General features: G+C 36.9%; 1 protein-coding gene and 1 long non-coding RNA gene across 7 annotated transcripts in view; one reads left to right on the top strand and one right to left on the bottom strand.

The window, feature by feature from the left end:
* RSPH10B (radial spoke head 10 homolog B) overlaps positions 1-25249 on the bottom strand; it is a 67688-nt gene that overhangs the window by 23446 nt on the left and 18993 nt on the right. For 5 of the 6 annotated variants that reach the window (XR_013167787.1, XM_077140576.1, XM_077140572.1 and 2 more), the window contains 9 exons: positions 24799-24919; positions 16846-17022; positions 15812-15971; positions 14811-14932; positions 9030-9219; positions 7931-8045; positions 5187-5266; positions 4938-5086; positions 13-120 (listed from right to left, as the gene is read on the bottom strand). Coding sequence is in view for 5 of the 6 variants with exons in the window: in XM_077140576.1 (XP_076996691.1) it covers positions 13-120; positions 4938-5086; positions 5187-5266; positions 7931-8045; positions 9030-9219; positions 14811-14932; positions 15812-15971; positions 16846-17022; positions 24799-24919 (1222 nt within the window). In the remaining variant the exon portion in view is untranslated. The remainder of the gene's footprint in view (positions 1-12; positions 121-4937; positions 5087-5186; positions 5267-7930; positions 8046-9029; positions 9220-14810; positions 14933-15811; positions 15972-16845; positions 17023-24798; positions 24920-25249) is intronic. The other variant, XM_077140574.1, reaches the window with a different exon arrangement.
* Positions 14841-15862, top strand: LOC143666955 (uncharacterized). Its single transcript, XR_013167789.1, has 2 exons — positions 14841-14945; positions 15743-15862. It is a non-coding gene; the product is annotated as an uncharacterized LOC143666955 (long non-coding RNA).

Here is a 25249-nt window from a genome sequence, read left to right as displayed (position 1 = left end):
CTCTTTACAAACCTCAAGTTCAAAGTTGCTGTCAATTCCATCATGTATGAAAGGATTATCCTCTGCTATGACCTCCACAAATTTTATTGGTGATAGTTCTTTATTTATCATTTTAAAGTCCTGTAAAAGAAACAGCCAACCAAAACCACAAAAACCTGTAACTGCAAATCACCATATATGTAAATAAATATATATATATTTTTTAAATGTCAAATTATATCAATACAACACTTTAAAGGAATGTACAAAAATTAAGACCTTAAAAACTGATCATCTTGAAAAGCATTTTGGTTGAACACTTGTATTTACCACCTTTCTACTCCTTCCCTCATCCCTCTAAGACAACGGTAAAGCAATTTTTTAGAGGCATAAACACAGGACAGTGGGAGTGGCGCATAGAAGATCCATGTGTGAGCCTTTACCGCAGTTCTGGGGCCTGGAGACCACTGGACTGGTGGACTTGGCAGAACAGAGGAAACAGAGAGCTCAGTGCCCACAGCCAAGGAGTCCAGGCCCAAGTCTCGCTGTGCCGCAGGAGCTGGCACCCTACGGAAAGACTGCAGGAGGAGCTGAACAGGGAAGACCAGCTCAGAGTCTTGGTGGAAACCTTCTCCCCATCTAAGCTGGAGATAACAGACCAGAGAGAATTTGTCCCAGGAAACACATGACTCCCCTGAAGTCACAGGGCTAGAAGGGAAAGTGAATTTTGGTGAAGCACCTCCCCAGACCACACTCCTCCTTGATTTCATTCTATTCTAAGAACCTTGGAGCCAAGCTCCTATCCAGCAGGTAGGAGTTAAGAGTTTTCTCTTGTAAAACTCAACTCCCCAGAGAAGAGCGCTGTCAATACGCGTAGCTGGGGGCCCTAGCTTTATTACCCGACTCTGAAGCCTGATCTTGGACAAGTTCAAGAGCTTCCAATCAGGTTTACAGTGCCACAGCATTTGAAGGGGACACCTGTGAGAGAAAGCCCTAATGTGAAAGCCAGAGAACAAAACCAAGGGGGAAAAAAAAAGGACCTGAAGAGAAAAGAGACAATGCAAAGGAGCAGAGAAAAACTCTCTCCAGCCCCTTCTCCCAAATCATTCATTTCTTTAGTGAGATAAGAGAGATTTTACATCCATGTAAAAAACAGTCTTAAAAAGAACAGAGAATAAAGAGAGTTTTTGGGAATTAAAAATATGATAGAAGAAATGAGATATAGAAAGATTTAAAGACAAAACAGGAAATCTCTCCCAAAGGTGAACTAAAAGACAAAGATATGGATGCTCAGAAAGAAAGAAAAATTAGATAACTGGTCCATGAGATTTGACATCCAAGTTCCATAAAAAGAAGACAGAGAAAATGATGGGTAGGAAATACTGACTGAAGGACATGTTTCCAAGCACTGAAGGACATGTTTCCCATGTGAAGGTGCAGGGAATAAATGTAAAGAGAGCTGCACCAAAGCCACATCATCATGACATTTCAGAACAAGGGTAAAAGATGATCACAAAATATTTCAGCAAGGGAAGAAAGGTTATATAAGAAGCAGTATGAATCAAGAGTGTGGCACTGTCATAAAGACAGTTATAAGTGAAGGGACTAGAATTGATTCCAGATATCTGTGGTCAATTGATTTTCAACAAGTGTGCCAGGACAAGTCCATGGAGTGAGAATAGTCTTGTATGCAGAAGAACGACGCTGGACCCCTTCCTTATGCCACTCACTCAAAACAGGTCATAGACCTAAAGGAAAGAGCCAAAACTAAAATGCAGAAGAAAACAGAAGAGTAAATCTTCATGGCCTTGGGTTAGCAAAGCTTTTGTAATGGTGTAAAAGAAATTATATTTGGTGCCTTGTCATTTTTGCTTAGCCATAAGATCTCCTTTTGAGTGAATACCCCGGCTAGCCCTGCCCTGGGGGTAACTGTAACTAGCAAGGCATGCACCTCTATATGGTTTGGATGATAGGAGGCACCCTTGGCTCCCCTGAATGGCCCCTGTGGCTTTTGCTTTTCATACAATTTGAAACTACCAATCCCCAGTATTGGTGGGAAAGCCTTACTTACCCCATCCCCTCAGAGTAAAGGCAAGAGAACAGGACCCACATGTGGTCCCCCCCACCCCGCCTCTATGAACCCTCACAGGAACCTAGGTTAGGTAAAACCCCAGGCCCCTCTGTCACTCTCATTCTCCCCTCTCCTCCCCCAGACTCTTTGATCTAATAAAGCTTTCCCTTCATGCATTATTGGCTGACTGGCTATGTGCATTTGTGCCTCCTCACCCAAAGAACATCCAGCTTTCTAAGATACAACATCAAAAACACAAGCAAAAACAACAAAAAGATAAACTGGATTTCATCAAAATTAAAAACCTTTGTGCATCAAAGGACATTATCAAGGATGTGAAAAGACAACCTACAAAATGGGAGAAAACATTTGGAAACCCTTTATCTGTTAAGAATTTAATATACAGAATATATAAAGAACTACAATTCAACAACCAAAAGAAAACAACCCAATTTTTAAAATGGGCAAAGTACTTGAATAGACATTTCTCTATGGCCAGTAAGCACATGAAAAGATGTTCATTATCATTGATTGTCCATTAGGGAAATGCAAATCAAAACCACAATGAGATAGATACCACTTTACATCCATTAGTACTGCTTTAATAAAAAAGATAGGCAAAAACAAATGAGTGAAGATGTGTACAAATTAGAACCCTCATGCACAGCATAGCTAGTGGGCATATAAAATGGTACAGACACAGGGAAAACAGTTTCGTAGTTCCTCAAAAAGTTGGAATTAGTATATGAGAAAGCAATTCCACTCCTACGTATTCACCCAAGGGAAAGGAAACATACCAAACAAAACCTTGTCAACAAATGTTCACAGAAGCATTATTCATGCTGAAGTGCACCACAGATGAATCAAAATGAAATTCCAAAAAATGTTCAAGTGATACAAGAACGCAGAAAAAGAAAACAGAGAAACAAAAATTAGAAACAAACAAAAGGAAATTGCAGATTTATACCTAACATAATAATTAAGTGTAAATGGTTTGAATATACCAATTAGAAGACAGAGAGGGTCAGGTATTGCTGGTGAGAAATGGTGTAGCCATTCTGGAAAATAGTTTGACGGTTTCTTTAAAACCCAAATATGCACTTGAAAATATGCGCTTCAAAGCCCAGTAATTGCACTCTTGGGTATTTATCCCAGAGAAATGAAAGCTGCGTCCACAAAAACACCAGCACAGGACCATTCACAACAACTTAAGCTGTAGTAACCAGAAACTGGAAAGAGCCCAAATGGAAACAGGCAAGTGGATAAACAAATTGTGGTATATTCATAATGAACAATAACTAAGAACAAACTATTGATGCATGCAACAACATGGATGAATCTCCAAATAACTGCTGAGGGAAAGGAGTTCCACACAGAGAAAAAAGAATGGAAAAATACAGAAAAAAGGAAGAGATAAAGAGGGGACAGAAATTCTAACATATTTAGCTGGAGTCCCAGAGAGAGGGGTAAAAGAAAGAATAGCTTAGAAGCAATATTTGAAGAAGGAATGGTAGAAATTTTTTCAAAAGTGATGAAGAACATCAATCCACAGATTCAAGGTACAGGTGCCAAGTTGAAGGGTCTCTTCCAATTATTCAAAAGGAAGCATTTGACTATTGAAAAGAATAATGACTGCAATGAATTAAAACATATCAAATATGTCTAAATCTAGGAGTCAATGCTTTTTTTAAAAAAAAAAAAGTCAACTTTGAAGTATTGCTAGGATATCAACTATTATTTTGAAAATTAATAAAGGGAAATACATGCAGTTTTATCTCTCCTTTCTTGTAGGGGTTGTCTGTATGTTAGAGTACTCTAACAGCTGATGAGGTGGTTAGAAAATCACCGTTGTGCAACCCCTTATGATCATCTTCTTCTTGCCATGACCATCAGAGGTTGCTAAAATCACTAGTGAAAGGTTTATGAGAAGCGTTATAACGGAGAGATCATACTGACATCCTCTAAACCCACTGATCTATCTCGGCATCACTGAAAGTACAGAATCCTTGATGAGGATGTATACGAAGTATGAAGAACCACCTGCAGCTTTGCACCACCTCCACCCCCCACAAAACAAACACACACACACAAAAAAACCTGAATCTAATCAAGCCTCTAACTTTAATGGGAATACCATATAAAGAGAACTATCTTATACAACAGTGTAAGTCAACCAAATCCAGAATGTCTGACGTACTCAACAGAGACAAATGACCTACTTTCTTCAATAATAAATAACCTTGAAGAAAGGGAGAAGATGAACAAATAAACAGCTGTTAATATTTCATCAAAAAATGGCACATATTTTTAAAACTATTTTTGCTATAGCTAGACACTAGGCTATCATCAGTTTTTCTGATATATACAACCCAATTTAAAAATTTTAGAGCACTCTATTCTCTATTACTATTCAATTCTTTTAGTTTTAATATTTATATTTCCAGAAGTACAAATAAAAAGTACCATGAAACAGAACCACCAATAATTATTATAAGAACATTGAATGAATTAAATGTTCTCACTATTTCTGACAACTAATAACTTTTAAAAATCACGTTTTTGATGACCATTCATCCTCTCCTTCTCCTTGAAATGGCCAGGTGTGCATTAGTGAGGGTAGTGTAGCCGGTGGCTTATCCTTCCCCCAAGCTGGAAGCATCGTAGGCAGGCACCCCCTTCACTCTTCCTCCCACCATCACAGTCCACTTGAATTACGAGATCATTTCCCTTTCTTCTGCCCAGAGAGACCCAATTAGTGAACAAGCAATGGCCAGGAAAATTCACCCCATATTTTACCTCATTTGCATATCATAGCTAGAATATCTTGCCTTTAATTAAAATCAAAATGCCTATAAACATAAGACCAATATCAAACCTAAAAGCTTACCTTCAACATCCAGAGGAAGTGCCTCATCTTCATGGTCAGCTCATGTGGAGGACCTGCATTTGGTCTGCAGTAAGCTACATAAATCTCCCAGCATTTATCAATGTAATTCATTGAATAGAGCGTCCGCTGCTGCTCACTGAATAAGCTGCCTAAAAATATCATGGAAAAATAAAACATTCAAAACATGATTACAAGATTTATATTTTGAAAAAATGATGGTATATATAATTCTACTGTTTTTGTATTTACCTTTTACGTGGCAGGCATTTGGATGAATGTTCTCAGTCATCAGTTTTGTAAAACACAGAAAGAGCAATGGGCTTCTATTTCTATGATTAAAAAGTTGTCATAATTACTCCTCTCTCTAGGAAGTGGAGCTTACTTTATCCCTCTACCTGAGTGTGGCTGGACTCAGTGACTTGCTCATAAGATACAGAATATGAAAAGGGGAAAACAGTTAAATTTACAATAGAGAAATCTGATGGACAGCATGTTTACCAAATGACTATCAGTAATAAGACTTCATGTGCCCTCGATTTGATGTGATGAAAAGGACAGGTCACCTCTGTGGTCTACTTCCCCAAAATCTATAACCTCTGCCTTATCACGAGAAAACATCAGAAAGCCAAAATCGAGGGGCATTTTGCAAATAACTGACTAGTATTCTTCAGAAGTGTTAAGGTCATAAAAGACAACAAAAGTCTGAAAAACTATCATAGATTGGACAAGACTGAGAAGACATGACAACAAAATGCAATGTGAGGGGCCTAGATTGTCAGCTTTTAGAGCAGATACATTAAGTCCAGAGTGGTGATTATTATTTCTGGATTTTGAGAGGCTGTTTTATATGTATAACCTGATATTTAGAGATAAGAACAAAGTTGAACAGGTTGGGGTTAAAGTAATTCAGAACATAGGGGTAGGGAAGACAGTGTCTATATTTTAGAATCACACATACTCTTTGAGACCAATGGAAGAAAGGTTTATTTGATCTGGAACTGAAATTTTCTGTAGTGCATAACCTAATTCAATCTGTCCCGTATAGTTCATTTGAATAACAGAAACACAGAGAGCACAGACTGAGAAAAAGGTCCTTTAATCCTGTACAGATTATTGTAATGCCTGGAAACGTCCTAGAGTATATTAACCAGATAATCAAAAAGTATTGGCAAAGTCCCCTGAGGGAGGGGAGAAAGACTATGGAACTATTAAACCTTACCATCAGGGAATCCTGATTTAGGGACACCCAAATCAATAGGTCATGCCCTCAATCATGAGGCTTACTCTTGTGAAGCTGATGTAGATAGCAGAGAAGCTTAGACTACCTATAGGCATGCCTAAGAGTTATTTCTGGAGGACCTCTGTTGTTGCTCAGATGTGACCTCACTCTCTCTAAGCCCAACTCTGCAAGTGAAATCACTGCCCTCCCCCCTACGTGGGACATGACATCCAGGGGTGAAGGACTCCCAGGGATGAATACAGACGTGGGATCAACAATTACATCCTGGCCAAATGGGAGGAAAGAAGCGTAATTAATAAAGTAGCAGTGGCAGAGAGAGTTCAAATAGAGTCGAGAGGCTACTCTGGAAGTTGCTCTTATGCAAGCTTCAGGTAGACCTTGCTACCTATCATAACCTGCCAAAACCCAACCAGGACCATTCCAGCCAATCCTAAAGAATACCTAGGGCAATTTATAAAATTCCACAAGGGTTCCAGGCACTAGAGTAACTTACCAGAAACCTACAACCTCCAGATGGGTCCCTGGTCCAGATGAGTCCTGAAGCCTGGCCCAGCCTCTCCAGAACATCAGATAGTTCCATCTCCCTACCCCATATTAGTGACAGACCCTTCCAATATAAAAAAATTTAGAATTGCCTTAGCCCAAACAACCCCAGTGAGAGGTAGGAAAGATCAAAGGTGATGGTGGAATAAGACATAGAAGATAGGACTTAACAAATGAATATAAATGCTGAATCATTAAATTGCAATCTCTTTTAGTCTCCAGTATTTTTGAGCAGCTAGAAGTAAAAACCTAAAATTGTGAAATTGTAACCCATGTCAAAGTCTGAAATATGTTCTACAACTAATTGTGGTGCTGTGCTTGGAAATTTATATCTTTTTGGTATATATGTTATTGTTCACGAAAAAAAGGGGAAAAAGTCGATTGTGATGATAAAAATGTATTTAAGCCCTCTAGCCTCCTATTGTGGAGCAGCTAGAAGGAAAAACATGAGAGGATTGTATGGTAGCCCATGACAAACTCTGGGATCTGTCCTGTAACCACTTGTTGAAGACTGCTTTGAAAACTATTGCTTCTTTATTTCTTTGCTTTGTATATATATGTTATACTATACAATAAAAAAAGTTTTTTAAAAAAAAAAGCACTGTGGGTCCTAGACTGGATCCTGGAACAGAAAGGGGCATCAGTGGAAAAGCTGGGGACATCTTCATAGTGTCCATACTTTCATTAATAGTAACAATGTTAATTCCTTTATTTTGACAAATATACCATGACTATGTAAAAAATTGATATTAGGGGAAGCTGGGTGAAGGGTGTATGGAAACTCTCTGGACTAACTGGCAACTCTTTTGTAAATCTAAAATTATTTCAAAATAGTTTTTTGTAAAAAATGTAATATTAATTTTACTCTCAGAAAGACAGGATATTCTGGCCTAAGAAGGACACAGGTTGTGACTATTTCTGAAAAAAACTTTAAGAACTACTTGCAGTATTGAAACATGACTAAGATCTGAAGGATTTTCAAATTTTTAATCTAGTATCTGATAGCTTTGTGGTTAACGTTTATGGAAAACTGTTGTTTCTAGTTCTTTATTTCAAGTGTAAGTCAAAATAATAATGAATACAGAAGGACAACATTCTAAAAACATTATAATGTAGAGGACAACATTATAAAAACAACAGTACAGATTAGCTCTGCTCTTGTCCTAACTGGGTGTGACAACTCTGACAGGGGTCCAGAAATGGTACTTACTGGTGTTCTTTGTGATGAATATGGTAAGCCAACTGCAGGAGATAATTCAAAAATGTTCTGAAAAGTATTGTTGTAAATGGAGAATGAATTTCTTCAACTGGTATGTCATTATTGGCTAAAATAAGAAAATAAGATAATGCCTAGTATTTTCTGAAACGTAATTTATTTGCTCCTGGTACACAATTCAAAGGACTGATTATGAAGTACTTTTTTTCTAGAGAATACTCTGGATAGCATAAGTATCCGCCTAAAAATTAAGTACCACACAAAATGTCTCTATCTGGTAGTTTACGTGAAAGAAACACTGCCAATGGTTTTTAAAGCCGTCTGAGCCCGTGGTGACTAATACTACTGATTCTAAATGGATCATAAGTCTGTTTCAAACACTTAAGCTTGAAGCAAAAAAAAAGGGTATTTTTTCCTACTATTTTACTTATCAAATAGATAAACTGAGATTTTCTGTTCTGTCTTCCAGGAGTCCCCTGAAAACAATGACATCATAACTCTTACAACCTTCAGAGATGTTAGATTTATTGCATGAAATTTCTAATTTGAAAGTAAGGCCAAGTCCACAACCACCTAAAAGCCTTTCCTATTCTATTCCAAGTGTCCTTAATCCTCTCTGCTTCTGACCTGACAATTTTGTAATTTTTTACCATATATCAGGAGTGGGCAAATTTTTCTGCAAAAGCCAGGTAGTAAACAGTTTAGCATTTGTGGACCTAATGGTCTCTGTCAAAACTAATCAACTCTGGTACTGTACAAAAAAAGCAGACATAGACAATAAGTAAATGAATGGGCATGGCTGTGTCCCATTATTTATTCACAAAAACAGGTGGCAGGTCGGATTTGGCCCACAGGCAGTACTTTGCCAACCCCGCAAAAGATGGTCTTTGTTGTCTATTATTTCATGAGATTATCTCCTTAGGTATATTGTATATTATAAGCATCTTGAGAACAAGGCTGTGTGCTAATTTCTGGAACACCTCTCTCAATATTTGTCTTCCCCACTCCCTCAGTGTTTCTTAAGGAGTCCCAAGGTGATGTTGTGTTATACCATCCTTTAAAACAAAAGATGTGAAGGACTGGGAATACTCACCATTTAATATCCTGTCCATATCAGCAAGAGTTATTTTATGGTGATGAAATTTGCAATCTTTTAGAAATCTCCAGAAGTGAAGCTTTGTCATCAGAAAGGTATTATCCAGAGAGTGATCACATCCTAAGCTGCTGTAAAAGCTATAGATTCTTCTTAATTCTGTAATATTTCTTAAGATAGCATATTCTACCTGAAAAGAAGAAAACCACATATATGTTAATCCCACCTAAAGAAAAAAAGAAAAAGAAGAGAAATAACACCTGTGTTCTAAACTAAATGGATAACACATGTAAAAGGACAGCATGGACCAGCACACCATAAGAACTTAAAAAGAGATAAATACCATCCACTCATCCCAGGTCAAGAAAGTGCGATTTCTGATTAACAGTAAAAACATGTGCTGTTATCTGAAAAATGGAATTCCTGTCATAGTGCCATGGACAGTCTCCTTTCTGAATGGCAACAATAAAATTTAGTGCTAGGAAGAACAAAAGAATGTCATTACTGCAGTGTGCTGAAAATAGATGGTTCTTAATATTTTAAAATTTCAACCAATGTGTGAGACTAAAGCAAAAAATGTTTATTTGGTACAAATCTATACTTTGACTAGTGCATCTCCTAATATAACTTATGTAGATAGTTGATTGAACACCTTAAGTACATGGAACTTTGTATAGGACATGAGATTTTGTTGGTTTGTCCAGGTGATGCCCTAATGAATCCCAGAGTGATTTGATCAGTGAGTGGAAAAGTATTTGCAAAGCCCCCTTCAGGGAATGGTGAGAATGGGGAGAAATTCAACTTCCCCAAGTTGAATTCTTGATATTCTCACAAGCAGTGTGGACAACCAAAGCTATAGGCTGAGCCCCCAGTTTTGGGGTTTGTTCATATGAAACTTAACCCCACAGGGGATAGGTCAAGCCTACTTAAAATTAAGCCTAAGGGTCACCCCCAAGAGAACCTCTTTTGTTGCTCAGATGTGGCCTCTCTCTCCAGCCAACACAGCAAGCAGACTCACTACCCTCCCCCTGTCTACATGGGACATGACTACCAGGGGTGTGGATCTTTCTGGCAACGTGGGACAGAAATCCCAGAATGAGCTGAGATTCAGCATCAAGGGATTGAGAAAACCTTCTCGACCAAAAGGGGGAAGAGTGAAATGAGACTAAGTGTCAATGGCTGAGAGATTCCAGAGTCGAGAGGTTATCCTGGAGGTTATTCTTATGCATTAAGTAGATATCACCTTGTTAGTGAAGATGTAACAGAGAGGCTGGAGGGAACTGCCTGAAAATGTAGAGCTGTGTTCCAGTAGCCATGTTTCTTGAGGATGATTGTATAATGATATAGCTTTCACAATGTGACCGTGTGATTGTGAAAACCTTGTGTCTGATGCTCCTTTTATCTACCTTGTCAACAGATGAGAGGAACATATGGAATAAAAATAAATAATAGGGTGAACAAATGTTAAAATAGATTTAGTTTAAAATGCTAGTGATCAATGAAAGGGATCAGTAAGGGGTATGGCCTGTAAAATTTTTTTTTCTGTTTGTTATATTTTTCTGTTGTCTTTTTATTTCTTTTTCTGAATTGATGCTAATGTTCTGGGAAATGATCATGATGATGAATATGCAACTATGTGATGATATTGTGAATTGTTGAGTGTATGTGTTAGGAATGTTTGTTTCTTATAATTTTTTTTAATTAATAAAAAATTTTTTAAAAATTTAGTGCTTATCGATTAATATCCCTCATGATCACAGACATAAAGTTCCTTGACAAAATATTAGCAGTTGATGCAGCAATTTATTACAAGACTCATATATCAACACCAAGAATAAACACTGAAGTTTGTTCTGGGATTATAAAGCTGTTTCAAAACTTGAAAAATCATTTAGTTTAACTCACCATAATAATAGACTGCAGATTAAAAAAGCCCACATCTACTGATGCTTTTGATGAAACCTAACATCCATTCAAGAAAATGAAAAAACATTCACAAATCATGGATCTGATAAGGGTCCAGTACCCAGATTATATAAAGAAATCTTACAACTCGAAGGCAAAACAGCAAACAAACCAATTAAAATATGGACAAAGAACTTAAATAGAAATTTCTCCAAAGAAGATACACAAATGGCCAAAAACACATGAAAAGCTGTGTAACATCATTCATCACTGCATAGGAAAATGCAAATCAAAGCCACAATGAGGTGCTACCTCACTGATTATAAGCAATATCACTTATAATCAAAAAGTCAAACAATAACAAGTGTTGCTGAGGATGTAGAGAAATTGGAACCCGTGAATATTGCTGGGAATATAAAATGGTTCAGCCACTGTAGGAAGCATTTTGATGACTCCTCAAAAAGTGAAGCCTAGAATTACCACCTGACCCAGCATTTCTATTCTTAGGTATGTACCTAAAAGAATTGAAAACCGGTACTCAAACAAATATGTGTACCTGCATGTTCATGGCAGCACTATTTACAATAGCCCAAATGTCCATCGATGGAACAATGGATAAAAAAAAATTTGTAGTGTATCCATATAATGGCTTACAGCCATAAAAAGGAATAAAGTACTGATACATACCAGGCTACAACATGGATGAACCTCAAAAACCTTATGCTGAGTGACAGAAGTCAGACACTAATGGTCATATACTGTATGATTCCATTTATACGAAATAGGTAATCCATAAAGACAGAAACAGATTGGTAACTGCCATGGGCTAAAAGGGGGGATTGGGAACCAATAGCTCAATGAGTATGGTATTTCTTTTGGGGTGGTAAAAATGCTTTGGAATTGTATAGAGGTGGTAGTTGTACAACACTGTGAATGTACTAAGTGCCACTAAATTGTTTACTTTTAAAATGTCCAATTTTATATCATTTGAATTTATCTCAATAAAGTAAAAAAGCATAGAAATAACATCATACTTTATGCTGAAAATCTGAAATGAACAAAGTTCAAATTTATTTATTTCCTAACCTTCCTTTGTGACCCATTTTTACTTTCTAGTATTTCCCCCAGATTTTCGGTGTCCTTTCGCTGCCCAAGTTCCCCACACATGTCAAACCCCTGCAGCCCATACAGTATCCACTTCTCCAAACCAGGTACTCCATGTCTCACCCTGTAAATGAAAAATTCAGACAATGTGAGGAAGAGTATCTGGGGTCCCATGGAGACAGAAAAGCCCCACTTGGGGAGCTCCACCATTAATTCTTGATTTTAAAAATTCAATTCAAATGAATGAATATTTATAATGTCTCCTGTAAAGCACTATTCTAGACCAGAACACAGTGTCATTATTCATGAAGCTTAAAATCTAGTAAAGCGCACAAGATGTAGTCACCACTGCTAGAATAGGGACATGGAGGAAAGAGAGAAGGATTATACATAGGAGGCTTACTGGCGGATGCCACACTTGAACTTAGCTTTGAAAAATGGAAAAGTGAGCAGGACTGAGGAGGAACCCCAAGTAGAAGCCAGGGCCTAGGAGAGAAATAGGTTGGTGTTCTCCAAGAATACCACAGGGCTGCAGTGACTTGAAGCAAGACCCTACCTCTCTCTGCCCCAGTTTCTACATCTGCAAAATGGGACAACAGTCCCTGCCTTTAAGCTGTTGGGAGGATTCAATGAATCAAAAGCATTTAGAGTCATGCAGAAGACCCGGGTTTGATTCCTGGACTATGCACCTCCCAAAACAAACAAACAAATCATTTAAAACCATGCCAGGGGCAGAGTTCATGTTACCTATGCCCACGCTAACCATTATTATCATGGGAGTTCATGGTAAGGAGGCGGGAACATGAAAGCCAGACTGGAAAGATGGGCTGAAGTCAGAGCATGAAAAACTGAATCCTAGGCATGTGGACTTGACAGACAAAGGCAACCATGCGGATGAGAACTGATATAGTTCAAAGGCTCAGAAGAGCACACCATGCTTGTTAGAACTTGTTCAGGCTGAAACTAGAATAACCCAGAACCTGTGCTCAAAAAGGCTCCCAAATTTTGACAAAATAATTCCGATAACGGATAATAAATAAATGCATATAATTATGAGCAAACATCAGATTAACCCATAATGAGGAATACTGTACAAAGTAATTGACCAGGCCTCTTCAAAAGTTCTAAGGTCATAAAAGACAATGAAAGACTGAGGAACTGTGACAGATTTGAGGAGAAATGACAAATTAAATGCAATGTGACATCCTATCCTGGATCCTGGAGCAGAAAAAAGGATATTAGGAAAAAACTGGTAAAATTCAAATAAAGTCTGCAGTTTAGTTAATAGTATTGTAACAATGTTAATTTCCTGGTTTGATAACTGTACCATGGTTATTTAAGATGTTAGCATTATAAGGAGCTGTGTAACACAGGCTATATGGAAGCTCTACTATTTTTGCAGCTCTTCTATACATCTAAAACCATCTCAAAATAAAAAGTTAAAAAAAAAGACCACCAGCCGTGTCAAAGATTTCCTAACTAAATTGCAGTCAGTCTGTATTATGGAATATTACACAGTCATTAAAAAAATACAGGTATTTCTAAAGTAGAAACATGTTTTACTTTCGGAGTTTTGAAAGTTGAGATATATTTTTTTAAATACATAATTTTTTAAAAGACCCATATGTTTTAAAATATAAAGAACTCCAAAGTATAAAAAGTGAAAGAATAGACTGTGGTCACTCCCTTCTTAGAAATCAATATATATATTAATCAGTTAATGTAATTAACTAAAACTTATATATGGTAGGAGAATATTTAGTGACATTGAATTATCATTAAATATTACGTGAAAATAAAGATTATATGAACAGAATGATCTCATTTCGATATATGCACAGAAAAAATTGGAAAGAGAGTCTAAAGATTTTTTTTCTGGGTGGGGATTCTTTTTTTTTCCTTATCTTTTTATTGTCTAATTATAAAAGTGTTATCATTTTATAACACTTTTATAATTAGAGAAAGTAATAAAAGTTCCTATTTTTAACAAGAATCTTACAGATGATGTAGATAATATGAGGAGAGCTTGAATTAATGGTGGCCATGAGAAAGACAATGGAGGGTGGGGGTGGGGGGGGGGAGGGTCTGGAGAAAGTCATCAGTTTGAGGCCCACAGCACTGGGGGCCAGCTGCCGACACCATGAGAAAGCAAAAAGGGGCAAAAATACTTGCGATTATGAGATATCAATGGTTCTCTTATAGTAAACAACCCAACAAAACAATAGACAACATTTTCATCAACCATTTCAAAGAAAAACCATACCAAGCTTCAGTCAAGGCAGGGACCACAATTATAAAATGTCTCGTGGTGCCCAGCATTTGCATGATGCTAATCCGATGAGCTATGGGTCCATATCGCTTTCTCCAGCTAAGGGTTTCTATTGATTTCTAGGGGTTAAAAGTTCTTTTTGAGCTCTACTGGCCCTTAATGAGGCCTTGAAGAATGGGGTGGGCCCAACTGGGCTTGGCGCCCACATGCCTGCGAGCTGGCGTTAACTGTTACTCATTCTGAGTGACTCACAAGCCCTCCCCTGGGCTTCTGTTTTCTCAGCTTTTTTTTTTTTTTTTTTTTTTTGCAAAAAATTCCATTGATTTTGCAAAGCAGCCAGCTCAGTCACGGGGCTGCTTTGCAAAATCAATGGAATGATATATGTAAAGTACCTATCAGGCACATAGGAGACACTCAATATATGGTAGGAATTACCAAGGACTATGAAGTCTTTGTTAATATTTAAGCTTAAATTATAAATTTTCAATTCAAAAGGCTTTTACCTGTTTCTTTTCTTCTGGTTGGTCTTTCTCAGGGTACATGTACAGCAAGAAGTTTAAATCCAGTTCAATGCTCGACCCTAATACGGAATTATTTTCACTGCCATCAAGCTTTCTGATAATTTCTAGCAAATGAAGGTGAATATATTGAATAATTGTGGAAAGCAATGTCAAAAATATTCAATGTTAAGTCAAAATGCCTCCCCACAGAAGTATGATAGATGAGTACTGAAAAACCTACTAAAAAAGCAGTTATACAATGCCATTCTGACAAAAAGGGGGAAAAGAAGTATAACAAATAAGGTTATCAGTGACTGAGAGAGTTCAAATAGTCAAGAAGCTCCTCTGGAGGTCACTCCCGTAGCTTCAGTTAGACATTGCTACCTACCATAACTTGTCCAACCCCAAACAAAACCGTTCCTGCCAATCCTAAAGAACACCTAGGGTGTTATATAAGATTCTACAAAGTTTCCATGCACTACAGTAATTTTCCAGAAACCTACAACCTCCAGATGGGTCTCTGGACCAGATAAGTCATGAATCACAGAGGGCCCAGCCTCTCCAGAACATCAGCTAGTTCCATATCCTATCCCATATTACTGACAGCCCCTTTCAACATGAAAAAGTTAGAATGGGCATAACCCAAGTATCGCTAAAGAATGGGAGAAAGATCAAAGGTGATGGTGGAGTCATACAGAAAAGGTAGGGTTTAACAAATGAGTATGCTTGCCGAATCATTATATTGATAGTCTCCAGTATCTTAAGCAGATGGGGGTAAAAACCTAAAATTGTGGAATTGTAACCCATCCAAACTCTGAAATCTGTTCTACAACTAATTATTGTGCTATGCTGTGAAATTTATTGTTTTGTATGTATGTTATTTTTTACAAAAAAAAAAAGCAATTATAGGGAACTTCTGTTTTGTAAAATATTAGGTGTGTTTTGAGGAGTGGCCACCATGGATAATAGAGACTGTTTTCAAGTGATGGCTGAATGCCCCCTACCAGCACTAATGGCACATCTCTGGCTGCTGCTTCCGAGGGCAGCTGATGAAGGTAGGTCCAAAAGACTTGTTAAATCAGTTTCAACAACTGGAAACTCTGCTATGTGGTCATTACAAAATAGGCCTTCATATACACGCCCATTCTTGAAAGTTAATCGGCCCTGCAGAAAGAAAAACAAGTTTGCTATTTAGGAAAAGTTTTCTTAGAAAAGCATTGCGAAATGTGCATTGGTTTAGAGTGTTTTGCTTATTTGTTTTCTTTTAAGATATACATTCGGTCACATAAAATCATGCTAGAGTCTCACATCGCTATGTAAATTCATTCTCTTTCTATCTCTCTTTCTCTCTCTCTTCCTCCTCCCTCCCTCCTCCTCCTTCTCTGCTCTCCTCTTTCTATCTTCCTCAGAGCCTCCCCCTAACTTTTAGTGCTTCTAGGTCACAGACCAGGACAAAGAATAGGGACCCTCCTGATATTTGTCAAACCCAGGCCAAAAGTCAAGTTACTGGCTCACAGGTGGGCAAATGATCTAATTGAATTCACTGAAATGGAAGACACTGGTAGAGTGCATCTCAAAGAAGAATTACTTCTCTTTCTAGTTGGTGTAGTAGGTGGATATAAAAAGTCTGGAACCACAGCAGCTGTTTTGCAATTACGAGGAAGGGGGACTGCTCACATGGGGGGAGACAGGGTGGACATATGCAAGAGAAACCAAGTGACATCAATGATTACAAATCAACCCAAACCTGAGGCTCACATTACCTTTTATCATTTATGGCAGCTTGAGCTCTATTTTCTGTTAGCAACCAAAAGCATCCTAACACATACCCACATACACACACACCCTAAGGTAACACAATCTAAATAACCTCTAAATATATAGGAAATTGATGCCATGATGGAAGTTATTTTAAAAGTCATGTAATCATCTTAAAAAAGAAGGTTATCCTATGCAAAATGGATACTGCAATTTACTATCTAGAGAATGGCACACCCTTGTAATTTTGAAAATGCAGTATTCTCAGGTTTATACTCACCAGGCCATGCTTTTTATTGGAAACCCATTCTCCCTCATACATGGCTCCGCTGGCATAGTAGAACTTTCCATGTCCGTGACGATTTCCGTTTACAAACTCTCCTATGTATTCATTTCTCAAAGGATATTGGGATTTGGGGATTCTCTTTAGAAACCATGTGTGCGTTCCAAAGCCATTCTAAAAAGAAAGCACACTGCCATCAGAAATGCTCAAAATATTTCCTTTTTTTTTTAACCTGAAACCGTTTAAATTATTATGATTCAAATACAGTGACCAATTTGCAGGAGCAACATGGTGAGGTGAGAGGAACATGGGCTTTCGTGTCACATAGACTCAGATTCAGCCTGAGCTCTGCTACTTTTGAACAGTCTTTTTTTTCTTTTTAAAAAACTTTTTATTGGAAGTACTTAAAACTTATAGAACAGTTACAAAAATAATAAAGACTCCATACGAAGAATTCCAATATACCCCTCCCAGTCCTCCACCCCCCAGATACCCAGACCCACCAATTTTAACTTTTTTCCATCATATAGTTGTATATTTATCATCATGATCATTTCTTAGGCTATTTGCATCAATTCAGAAAAGAAATAAAAAGAAAACAGGAAAAAATTCATACATACCATACCCCTTACCCCTCCCTTTTATTGATCACTAGCATTTCAATCTACTAAATTTATTTTAACATTTGTTCCCCCTATTTATTTATTTATTTTTAATCCTTATGTTTTACTCATCTGTCCATAAGGTAGATAAAAGAAGTATCAGACACAAGGTTTTCACAATCACACAGTCACATTGCGAAAGCTGTATCATTTTACAATCATCTTCAAGAAACATGACTGCTAGAACACAGCTGTACATTTTCAGGCAGTTCCCTCTAGACTCTCTGTTATACCTCGACTAAAAAGGTGATATCTATTTAATGCATAAGAATAACCTCCAGGATAACCTCTCTACTATGTTTGGAATCTCTCAGTCACTGACACTTTATTTTGTCTCATTTCTCTCTTCCCCCTTTTGGTTGAGAAGGTTTTCTCAATCCCTTGGTGCTGAGTCTCCGCTCATTCCAAGATCTCTGTCCCACGTTGCCAGGAAGGTCCACACCCCTGGGAGTTACGTCCCACATAGAGAGGGGGAGGGCAGTGAGTTTGCTTGTCGTGTTGGCTTAGAGAGAGAGACCACACCTGAGCGACAAAAGAGATTCTCCTGGGGGTGATGCTTAGGCCTAATTTTAAGTAGGCTTAGCCTATCCTTTGCGGGGTAAGTTTCATACGAACAAACCCCAAGATTGCCCCAGTCTTGGGGTTTGTTCGTATGAAACTTAACCCCGCAAAGGATAGGTCAAGTCTACTTAAAATTTAGGCCTAAGAGTCACCGTCAAGAGAGCCTCTTTTGTTGCTCAGATGTGGCCCTTCTCTCCAGCCAACACAACGAGCAGTCTCACCACCCTACCCCTCTCTACGTGGGACATGACTCCCAGGGGTGTGGACCTTCCTGGCAACGTGGGACAGAGATCTTGGAATGAGCAGAGACTCAGCATCAAGGGATTGAGAAAAACTCTAGAATGAGCTGAGACTTAGCATCAAGGGATTGAGCAAACCTTCTCGACCAAAGGGGGAAGAGGGAAAGGAGACAAAGTGTCAATGGCTGACAGCCAGAGTAGAGAGGTTATCCTCGAGGTTATTCTTATGCATCAAGTAGATATCATCTTGTTATTCAAGATGTAATGGAGAGGCTGGAGGGAACTGCCTGAAAATGTAGAGCTGTGTTCCAGTAGCCATGTTTCTTGAGGATGATTGAATAATGATACAGCTGTAACAATGTGACTGTGTGATTATGAAAACCTTGTGCCTGATGCTCCTTTTATCTCCTTTGTCAACAGACGAGTAGAACATATGGAATAAAAATAAATAATAGGGTGAACAAATGTTAAAATAAATTTAGTTTGAAATGCTAGTGATCAATGAAGACAAGGGGTAAGGGGTATGATAGGTATAATCTTTTTTTTTTTCTTTCCTGTGTTCGTTTTATTTCTTTTTCTATTGTCTTTTTGTTTCTTTTTCTGAATTAATGCAAATGTTCTAAGAAATGATGAATATGCAACTAGGTGATGATATTGTGAATTACTGATTATGTATGTTGTTTTATTTTCTTATTTTTTAATTAATAAATTTAAAAAAAAAACAAAAAGAATTCTCCACTTGGGGAAGCTGAATTTTCCCCCTTTCTTACCATTCCCCCAAGGGGACTTTGCAAATACTTTTTATTCCCTGTTCAAATCCTTTTGGGATTTATCGAGGTATCAATATTCTAACCAGTCTTTTGACTTAAGCAAGTTAGTTAAGCCCTCTGTGTTCTTCGTATGTAAAATGGAAACAATAAAGATTTAAGATAGTGTACATAAAATGTCTGGCTTGATAATAATTACTTTATTATTTTAAACTTTCTTTTTAATATACAGATTTATAAAAGCATCTCGTCCTCAATCCCACTTTCCATTGGTAAGCACTAGTTGGTTTGGGAAGCCATCCATAATTTTCCCATGTACATACAATCATGCATACTGTATCAGCATATAATATGTACATATAAATGCATACATGATTTTTGAACAATGGGATGTTTCTATATATATCATTTTGTGACTTTCTTATGTTAAAAGTATTTGGTAAACATATTTTCAATTTTATATATGAAAATCTATCTCATTTTTCAAAATAGCCAAATGAAGTTTCATTCTATAAACCTCAATTGAATAAAACCTCAATTTATTCAACAAGCCACCTATTAGCACACATTTGGATTATTATAGCACACATTATATTATTTTAATAGCACACTATTAAAAACAGCATTACAAAACTTACTATTGATGTGTTGAAATCAACTTCAGCCCCTCTTTTACTTTGATTATATTCCATATCCTATTAAAAGCAAACCCCCCCTGTCTTCTCTTTTTGGCAATGTCAAAGAGTGTGAAAAAGAAAACCATTTAACTCCAGCCACATTTTGGATGAGGGAGAACTGAACACTGCGGTCAAACAATTGACTGAATTTAACATTCCCCTGTATGCTAGTTTGAAACTGTTATGTACCCTAGAAAAGCCATGTTATTCTAATCCATTCTTGTGGGTACAGACCTATTGTGGGTAGGACTTTTTGATTAGGTTGTTTCCATGGAGATGTGACCCACCCAATTCAAGGTGTGTCTTAATCCTCTTTACTGGAGCCCTTTGTGAGAAGATAAAAAGACGGTAGAAGCCAAGAGAGCACAAAGACTTTTAGAGACAGAAAGAAAGCACCCCAGGAGAAGCCAGAGGACCCAAAGGAGCTGAGAGAGCCATTTTGAAACCAAAACCCAGAGAGAAGAAAGACCAGCAGATATCACCATGTGCCTTCCCAAGTGATAGAAAAAACCCAGATGCCAGCTGCCTTTCCTCAGAGAAAGTATACTCTTGTTGATGCCTTCATTTGGACATTTCCATCACCTTAGAAATTTAACTTGTAACTTAATAAATCAGCATTGTTAAAAGCCAAAAAAGAAAAAACAGCACTACGGCGAACACTCTTGAACATACATACATCTTTGTGCAGGTATCCAACTATTTTCTTTTTTTTTTTTTTTTTTTTTTACATGGGCAGGCACCGGGAATCGAACCCGGGTCCTCGGGCATGGCAGGCAAGCACTCTTACCTGCTGAGCCATCTGGCCCGCCCTCCAACTATTTTCTTAAGATGAATTCCTGGAAGTGGGGTTGTTGGCTGAAACAACATGCACATTACACAAATTGAAAATGCTGATACCCATTGCCAGACCACCACTATTCTGGTAACAGGTATAAAAATGGCTCTCTAGGGGAAAAAAAAAAGTATATATATACATTTATACATATATATATATATATATACAGTTATATGTTTTGCTGATATAAAAGACATGAAGCAAACAATTCACAATTAAGATTAAAATATACAATACTCTGATGGTCAATAGGTTTTCACAGAATGCTTTCACTGATTTCTGCCAACTAAGAATTCTATATTCAGCAAAATTATCTTTCAGAAATGAGGGAGGAAATTAAGACATTCCCAGAAAAGAAGAGCTGAGTGTGGGACTTCATCACCACAAGAGTGGCCCTTCAAGACCTGCTAAAGGGAGTTCTGCAGGTTGAAAGGAAAGGACACTACACCCTAGACCAAAGCTGCATGAAGAAATAAATATCTCCAATAAAGATAATGAAATGGGTAAATATAAATCCCAGTACTATTGTATTTTTTATTTGTAACTCCACTTTCTACCTCGTACAGGATCTGTAAGGTAAATGCATAAAATGTAATGATAAATTAATGGTTTTGGATTCATAATGTATATGAAATAATGTGACAAGAATTACATAAAGCTTAAGGGGTAAAGGGGTATGGGAACACAGCTTATATAAGCTATTAAAGTTGCTAAGTTGGTATTAATGCAAACAAGATTGTTATAGATTTAAGATTTAAGCCACATGATAACCAAAAAGAAAATGATAGACAATATACAAACTCATAGAGACAGAAAATAGAGTTATAGGTTAGCAAGCATAGGGGCAAAGGGTAATGGGGAGCTAATGCAAAAGGAGGGGAGACTTACTGTTTGGGGTGAAGGCAAAGTAGTTCTAATATGTATGGTGGGGAGGGTACCATGACATTATAAAAGTGATTAATCCTACTGAATGGTATGCTTGCCAGGTGTTGGGATGGGAAGAATTATGTTGTCTATGTTTCTACAACAAAAAAGAGAGAGAGAGAGAGAAACTAAATAAATAAGTAAAATAATACAGAGGCTTTATCATCCCATCACAATCCTCAGCATCTCTGAGGAGGGTAATTACCTAAGGGGCTCTGCTTTGTCACGAGGCCTCAGCATCTCAGACCCTGCCCTTAGTTCCCTCAGGGACCACCCAATACCTGCTGTACAAGAGAAACAGCTTCTGTCTCCTCCCACATCCTTCCAAGGTTTGCATCCCCAGAAGAGCAATCCCCACTCACTTAACCAACAGCTACAGCCCCAGCCCCTAACACTAGGAAGGCAGAAATTCCAAGTCCATTGGGCCCTCCAACTCCCTGCCCACTGGTTGAGTCCTTGCTCCTGAAAGGTTTCCCAGAGTGGCCCTGCCAGGAAGGCCACTCCTCTCTGTTCTGGGACCTGTGGGACTCGTCAACTTCTCTTCCATGCATCTCTAGTGTCCCTCATCTCTGCTGCACCTGACTACCCACATGAAAAGCCTTACAAGACAGACATCATAACCTTTCAAAATGATGCACCAAGGACACATCATTTTTATGAAATCCTTGCCAGAAATGCATAACCTAACTCCAATCATGAGAAAATATCAAATGAATAAAATTTAAGGCCATTCTACAAAATAACTCATGAGTAATTTCCTAAAGTGTAAATGCCATAAAAGATGAGACTGAGGAACTACTACAGACTGGAGAATAGGAAGGCATATACTCAGGATAAATACAGAGAGGTTTCCTGGACAGGCAACTGGGACAGAGATGGGCAATAGTGGAGACAGTGGGAAATTTCATAAAGTGTGAATGAGGTCTAGAGTTTAATTAATAATGTTCATCCATGTTAGTTTCCTTTTATTGATAAGGAATTACAACTCTTCAAGTCTAATAAAAAGTTTTGAAAATAATAACAATATAGTAATAGGGTGTTATATGGGAACTCTGTTTTATGCATAATTTTTTAAACCTACAACTTCACCAATAAAAAGTTTTAATTAAAAAGATGGATAAAAAATTTTAAGTTACAATATATTATATGTTTACGTATCTATAAAAGTGAAGTAGACAATAATAACGGAAAGGATGGAAAGGAAATATTACGAATATACTATTGTTAAGCCATTACACTACATGTAAAGTGCTATAATATTATTTGAAAGAACACTCTGATTAATAAAGAATGTATATTGTCAAGCATGGGGCAATCACTAAAAAGAATTTTTTCAAAAAGCTATACATAATAAGTCAATTTTGTAAATAAAATGGAACAATAAGAATTATCCAATTAACCCAAGAGAAAGGAAAAAAAGAAGAACAGATGAAACAAACAGAAAACAGCTAGAAGATGGCAGATGTAAATCCATATATCAGTAATCACATTAAATGTCAATAATCTAAGCATTAAATATAATGATTGTGAGATGGGATTTAAAAAGCAGGACTCAACTATATTTGTCTACAAGAAACCCACTTTAAATATAAAGATATAGACTAAAAGTAAAAGGATGGAAAAGCCATACCATTCAAATACTAACCAAAAGAAAGCTATAGTGGCTATAATAATATCAAAGCATGCTTTATTTGATAAAGTATAAAGAGGAATACTACAAATGACAAAGGGAACACTTCTTCAGGAAGACAAAACAATCCTAAATGTATTTGCACCTAACAAGCTTCAAAATATATCAAGCAAAAACTGACAGATCTGAAAGGAGAAATAGACAAATCTACAATTACAATTACAATATCTTCAATAGTCTTCTCTCAGAAATTGGTAGAACAAGTGGACAGAAAATTAATACAATATAGAAGACACTGAATAACAATATCACCCAACTTGACATCTACAGAACACTCTACCCAACAAAGGCAGAAATACACAGAATATTCATTAAGATAGACCATATTCTTGGCTATAAAATAAACCTCAACATATTTAAAAGAACTGAAATAATACAAAGTATGCTCTCTAACAACAGCAAAGTTAAAAAAGATCAATAATGGAAAGATATCGGAAATCAAACAACATACTTCTAAATAACCCATGGCCAAAGATGATGTCACAAGAAAATTAGAACATATTTTGAACTAAAAAAACAAAGTCAAAATATATCAAAATTAGTGGAATACAGCTACAGCAACTCTTAAATGAAAAATAAGAATACAACATGCTTATATTAGAAAAGAAAAAAGGTCTCAAGTTATCTGAGCTACCATCTTAAGACTCTAGGAAAAGAAAAGCAAATTAAACAAAGGTAAGACCAAGAGCAGTTACAAATTAAACTGAAAACAAAGTCTCCAAGAAAGGGCGGTGCAACGGTGGCTCAATGGCAGAATTCTCACCTGCCATGCCAGAGATCCTGGTTTGATTTGATTCCCAGTGCCTGCCCATGCAAAAAAAACAAACAAACAAACAAAAATAAAACTGATTAAAAAAAAAAACCTCTGAGAAATAAATGAAACTAAAAGCTGGCTCTTTGAGAAGATTTAAAAAACAACAACAACAAAAACCAATATGTCTCTAGCAAGACTAACAGAGAAAAACACAAATTATTAGGATCAGGAGAAAGGGAACATCACTACAGATTCTACAGGCATTAAAAGGATAACAAGGAAATATTATGAATAACTTTATGTAAATAAATTTAATAATGAAAATGAAAAGGGCAAATTCTTTGAATAATACAAACTTCCAAAGCTCACTCAAGAAGAAATAAATAATATGAATAGCACTCTATCTACTAAACAAATTAAATTCATAATTAAATCCTTTGAACAAAGACAATTCCAGGCCCAGATGGCTTCATTGGTATATTCTACTAAACAGTTAAGGTAGAAGTAATACCAATTTTACTAATTCTGCCAGAAAACTGAAGGGAAGGGAACATTTCCTAACTCACTTTATGAGGTCAACACTTCTCCAATTATTAAAACTTGATGAAGACATTGTAAGGAAAAAAGTACTGTAGGTCAATATCCCTCATGAATACAGATATAAAAATTCCCAGCAAAATATCAGCAAACTGATTAAAATCCATCAATTTACTAAAAAGGATAATATCATTATGACCAGATAGGGTTTATCCCAGAAATGCAAAGTTGGTTCAACATTTAAAAATCAATCAGTGTAATTCAACATATCAACAGACTAAAGAAGAAAAAAGTCACATGGCACCTGGATCCCCTTTTCCCAATGACCAGTGTACTCTTCATTTGTTGTCAGCCACCGCATCCTCCCTTCCCCATGGCGCATATTGTTTTCCCACTGACCTTCATATATATTCCCAGATTTGTAACTAGGAAAAAATAAACAGATTAAAAACAGTTATCTCATATTCCACACTTAGTTTTTAATACTTTATTCTGAACTTTCTACCTGAACACCCTTTTAGAAATCCAAACTTTGTGCCTGTACCATTTTTTTTTTCAAATTTTTGCTTTCAGGAATTTATTTTATCTAATATCCTTAGAATATTTCACTCCATCTGCTTAATCTATTAATCAAGCAAATGTGTCAACATACAACTAAGCAAAAGATAGAGATTAATGATTATAGAACAAAGAAAGACAGTTTCTACATGTAATAAAGTGAAGCAGCATTAGACATCATTTAATATGTATGATAT

The sequence above is a fragment of the Tamandua tetradactyla genome, chromosome 23, assembly GCF_023851605.1.
Source record: "Tamandua tetradactyla isolate mTamTet1 chromosome 23, mTamTet1.pri, whole genome shotgun sequence".
NCBI classification, from domain to species: Eukaryota; Metazoa; Chordata; class Mammalia; order Pilosa; family Myrmecophagidae; genus Tamandua; species Tamandua tetradactyla.
The sequence above is the reverse complement of the archived record's forward strand: the minus strand, read 5'-3'. Positions and strand labels throughout refer to the sequence as shown.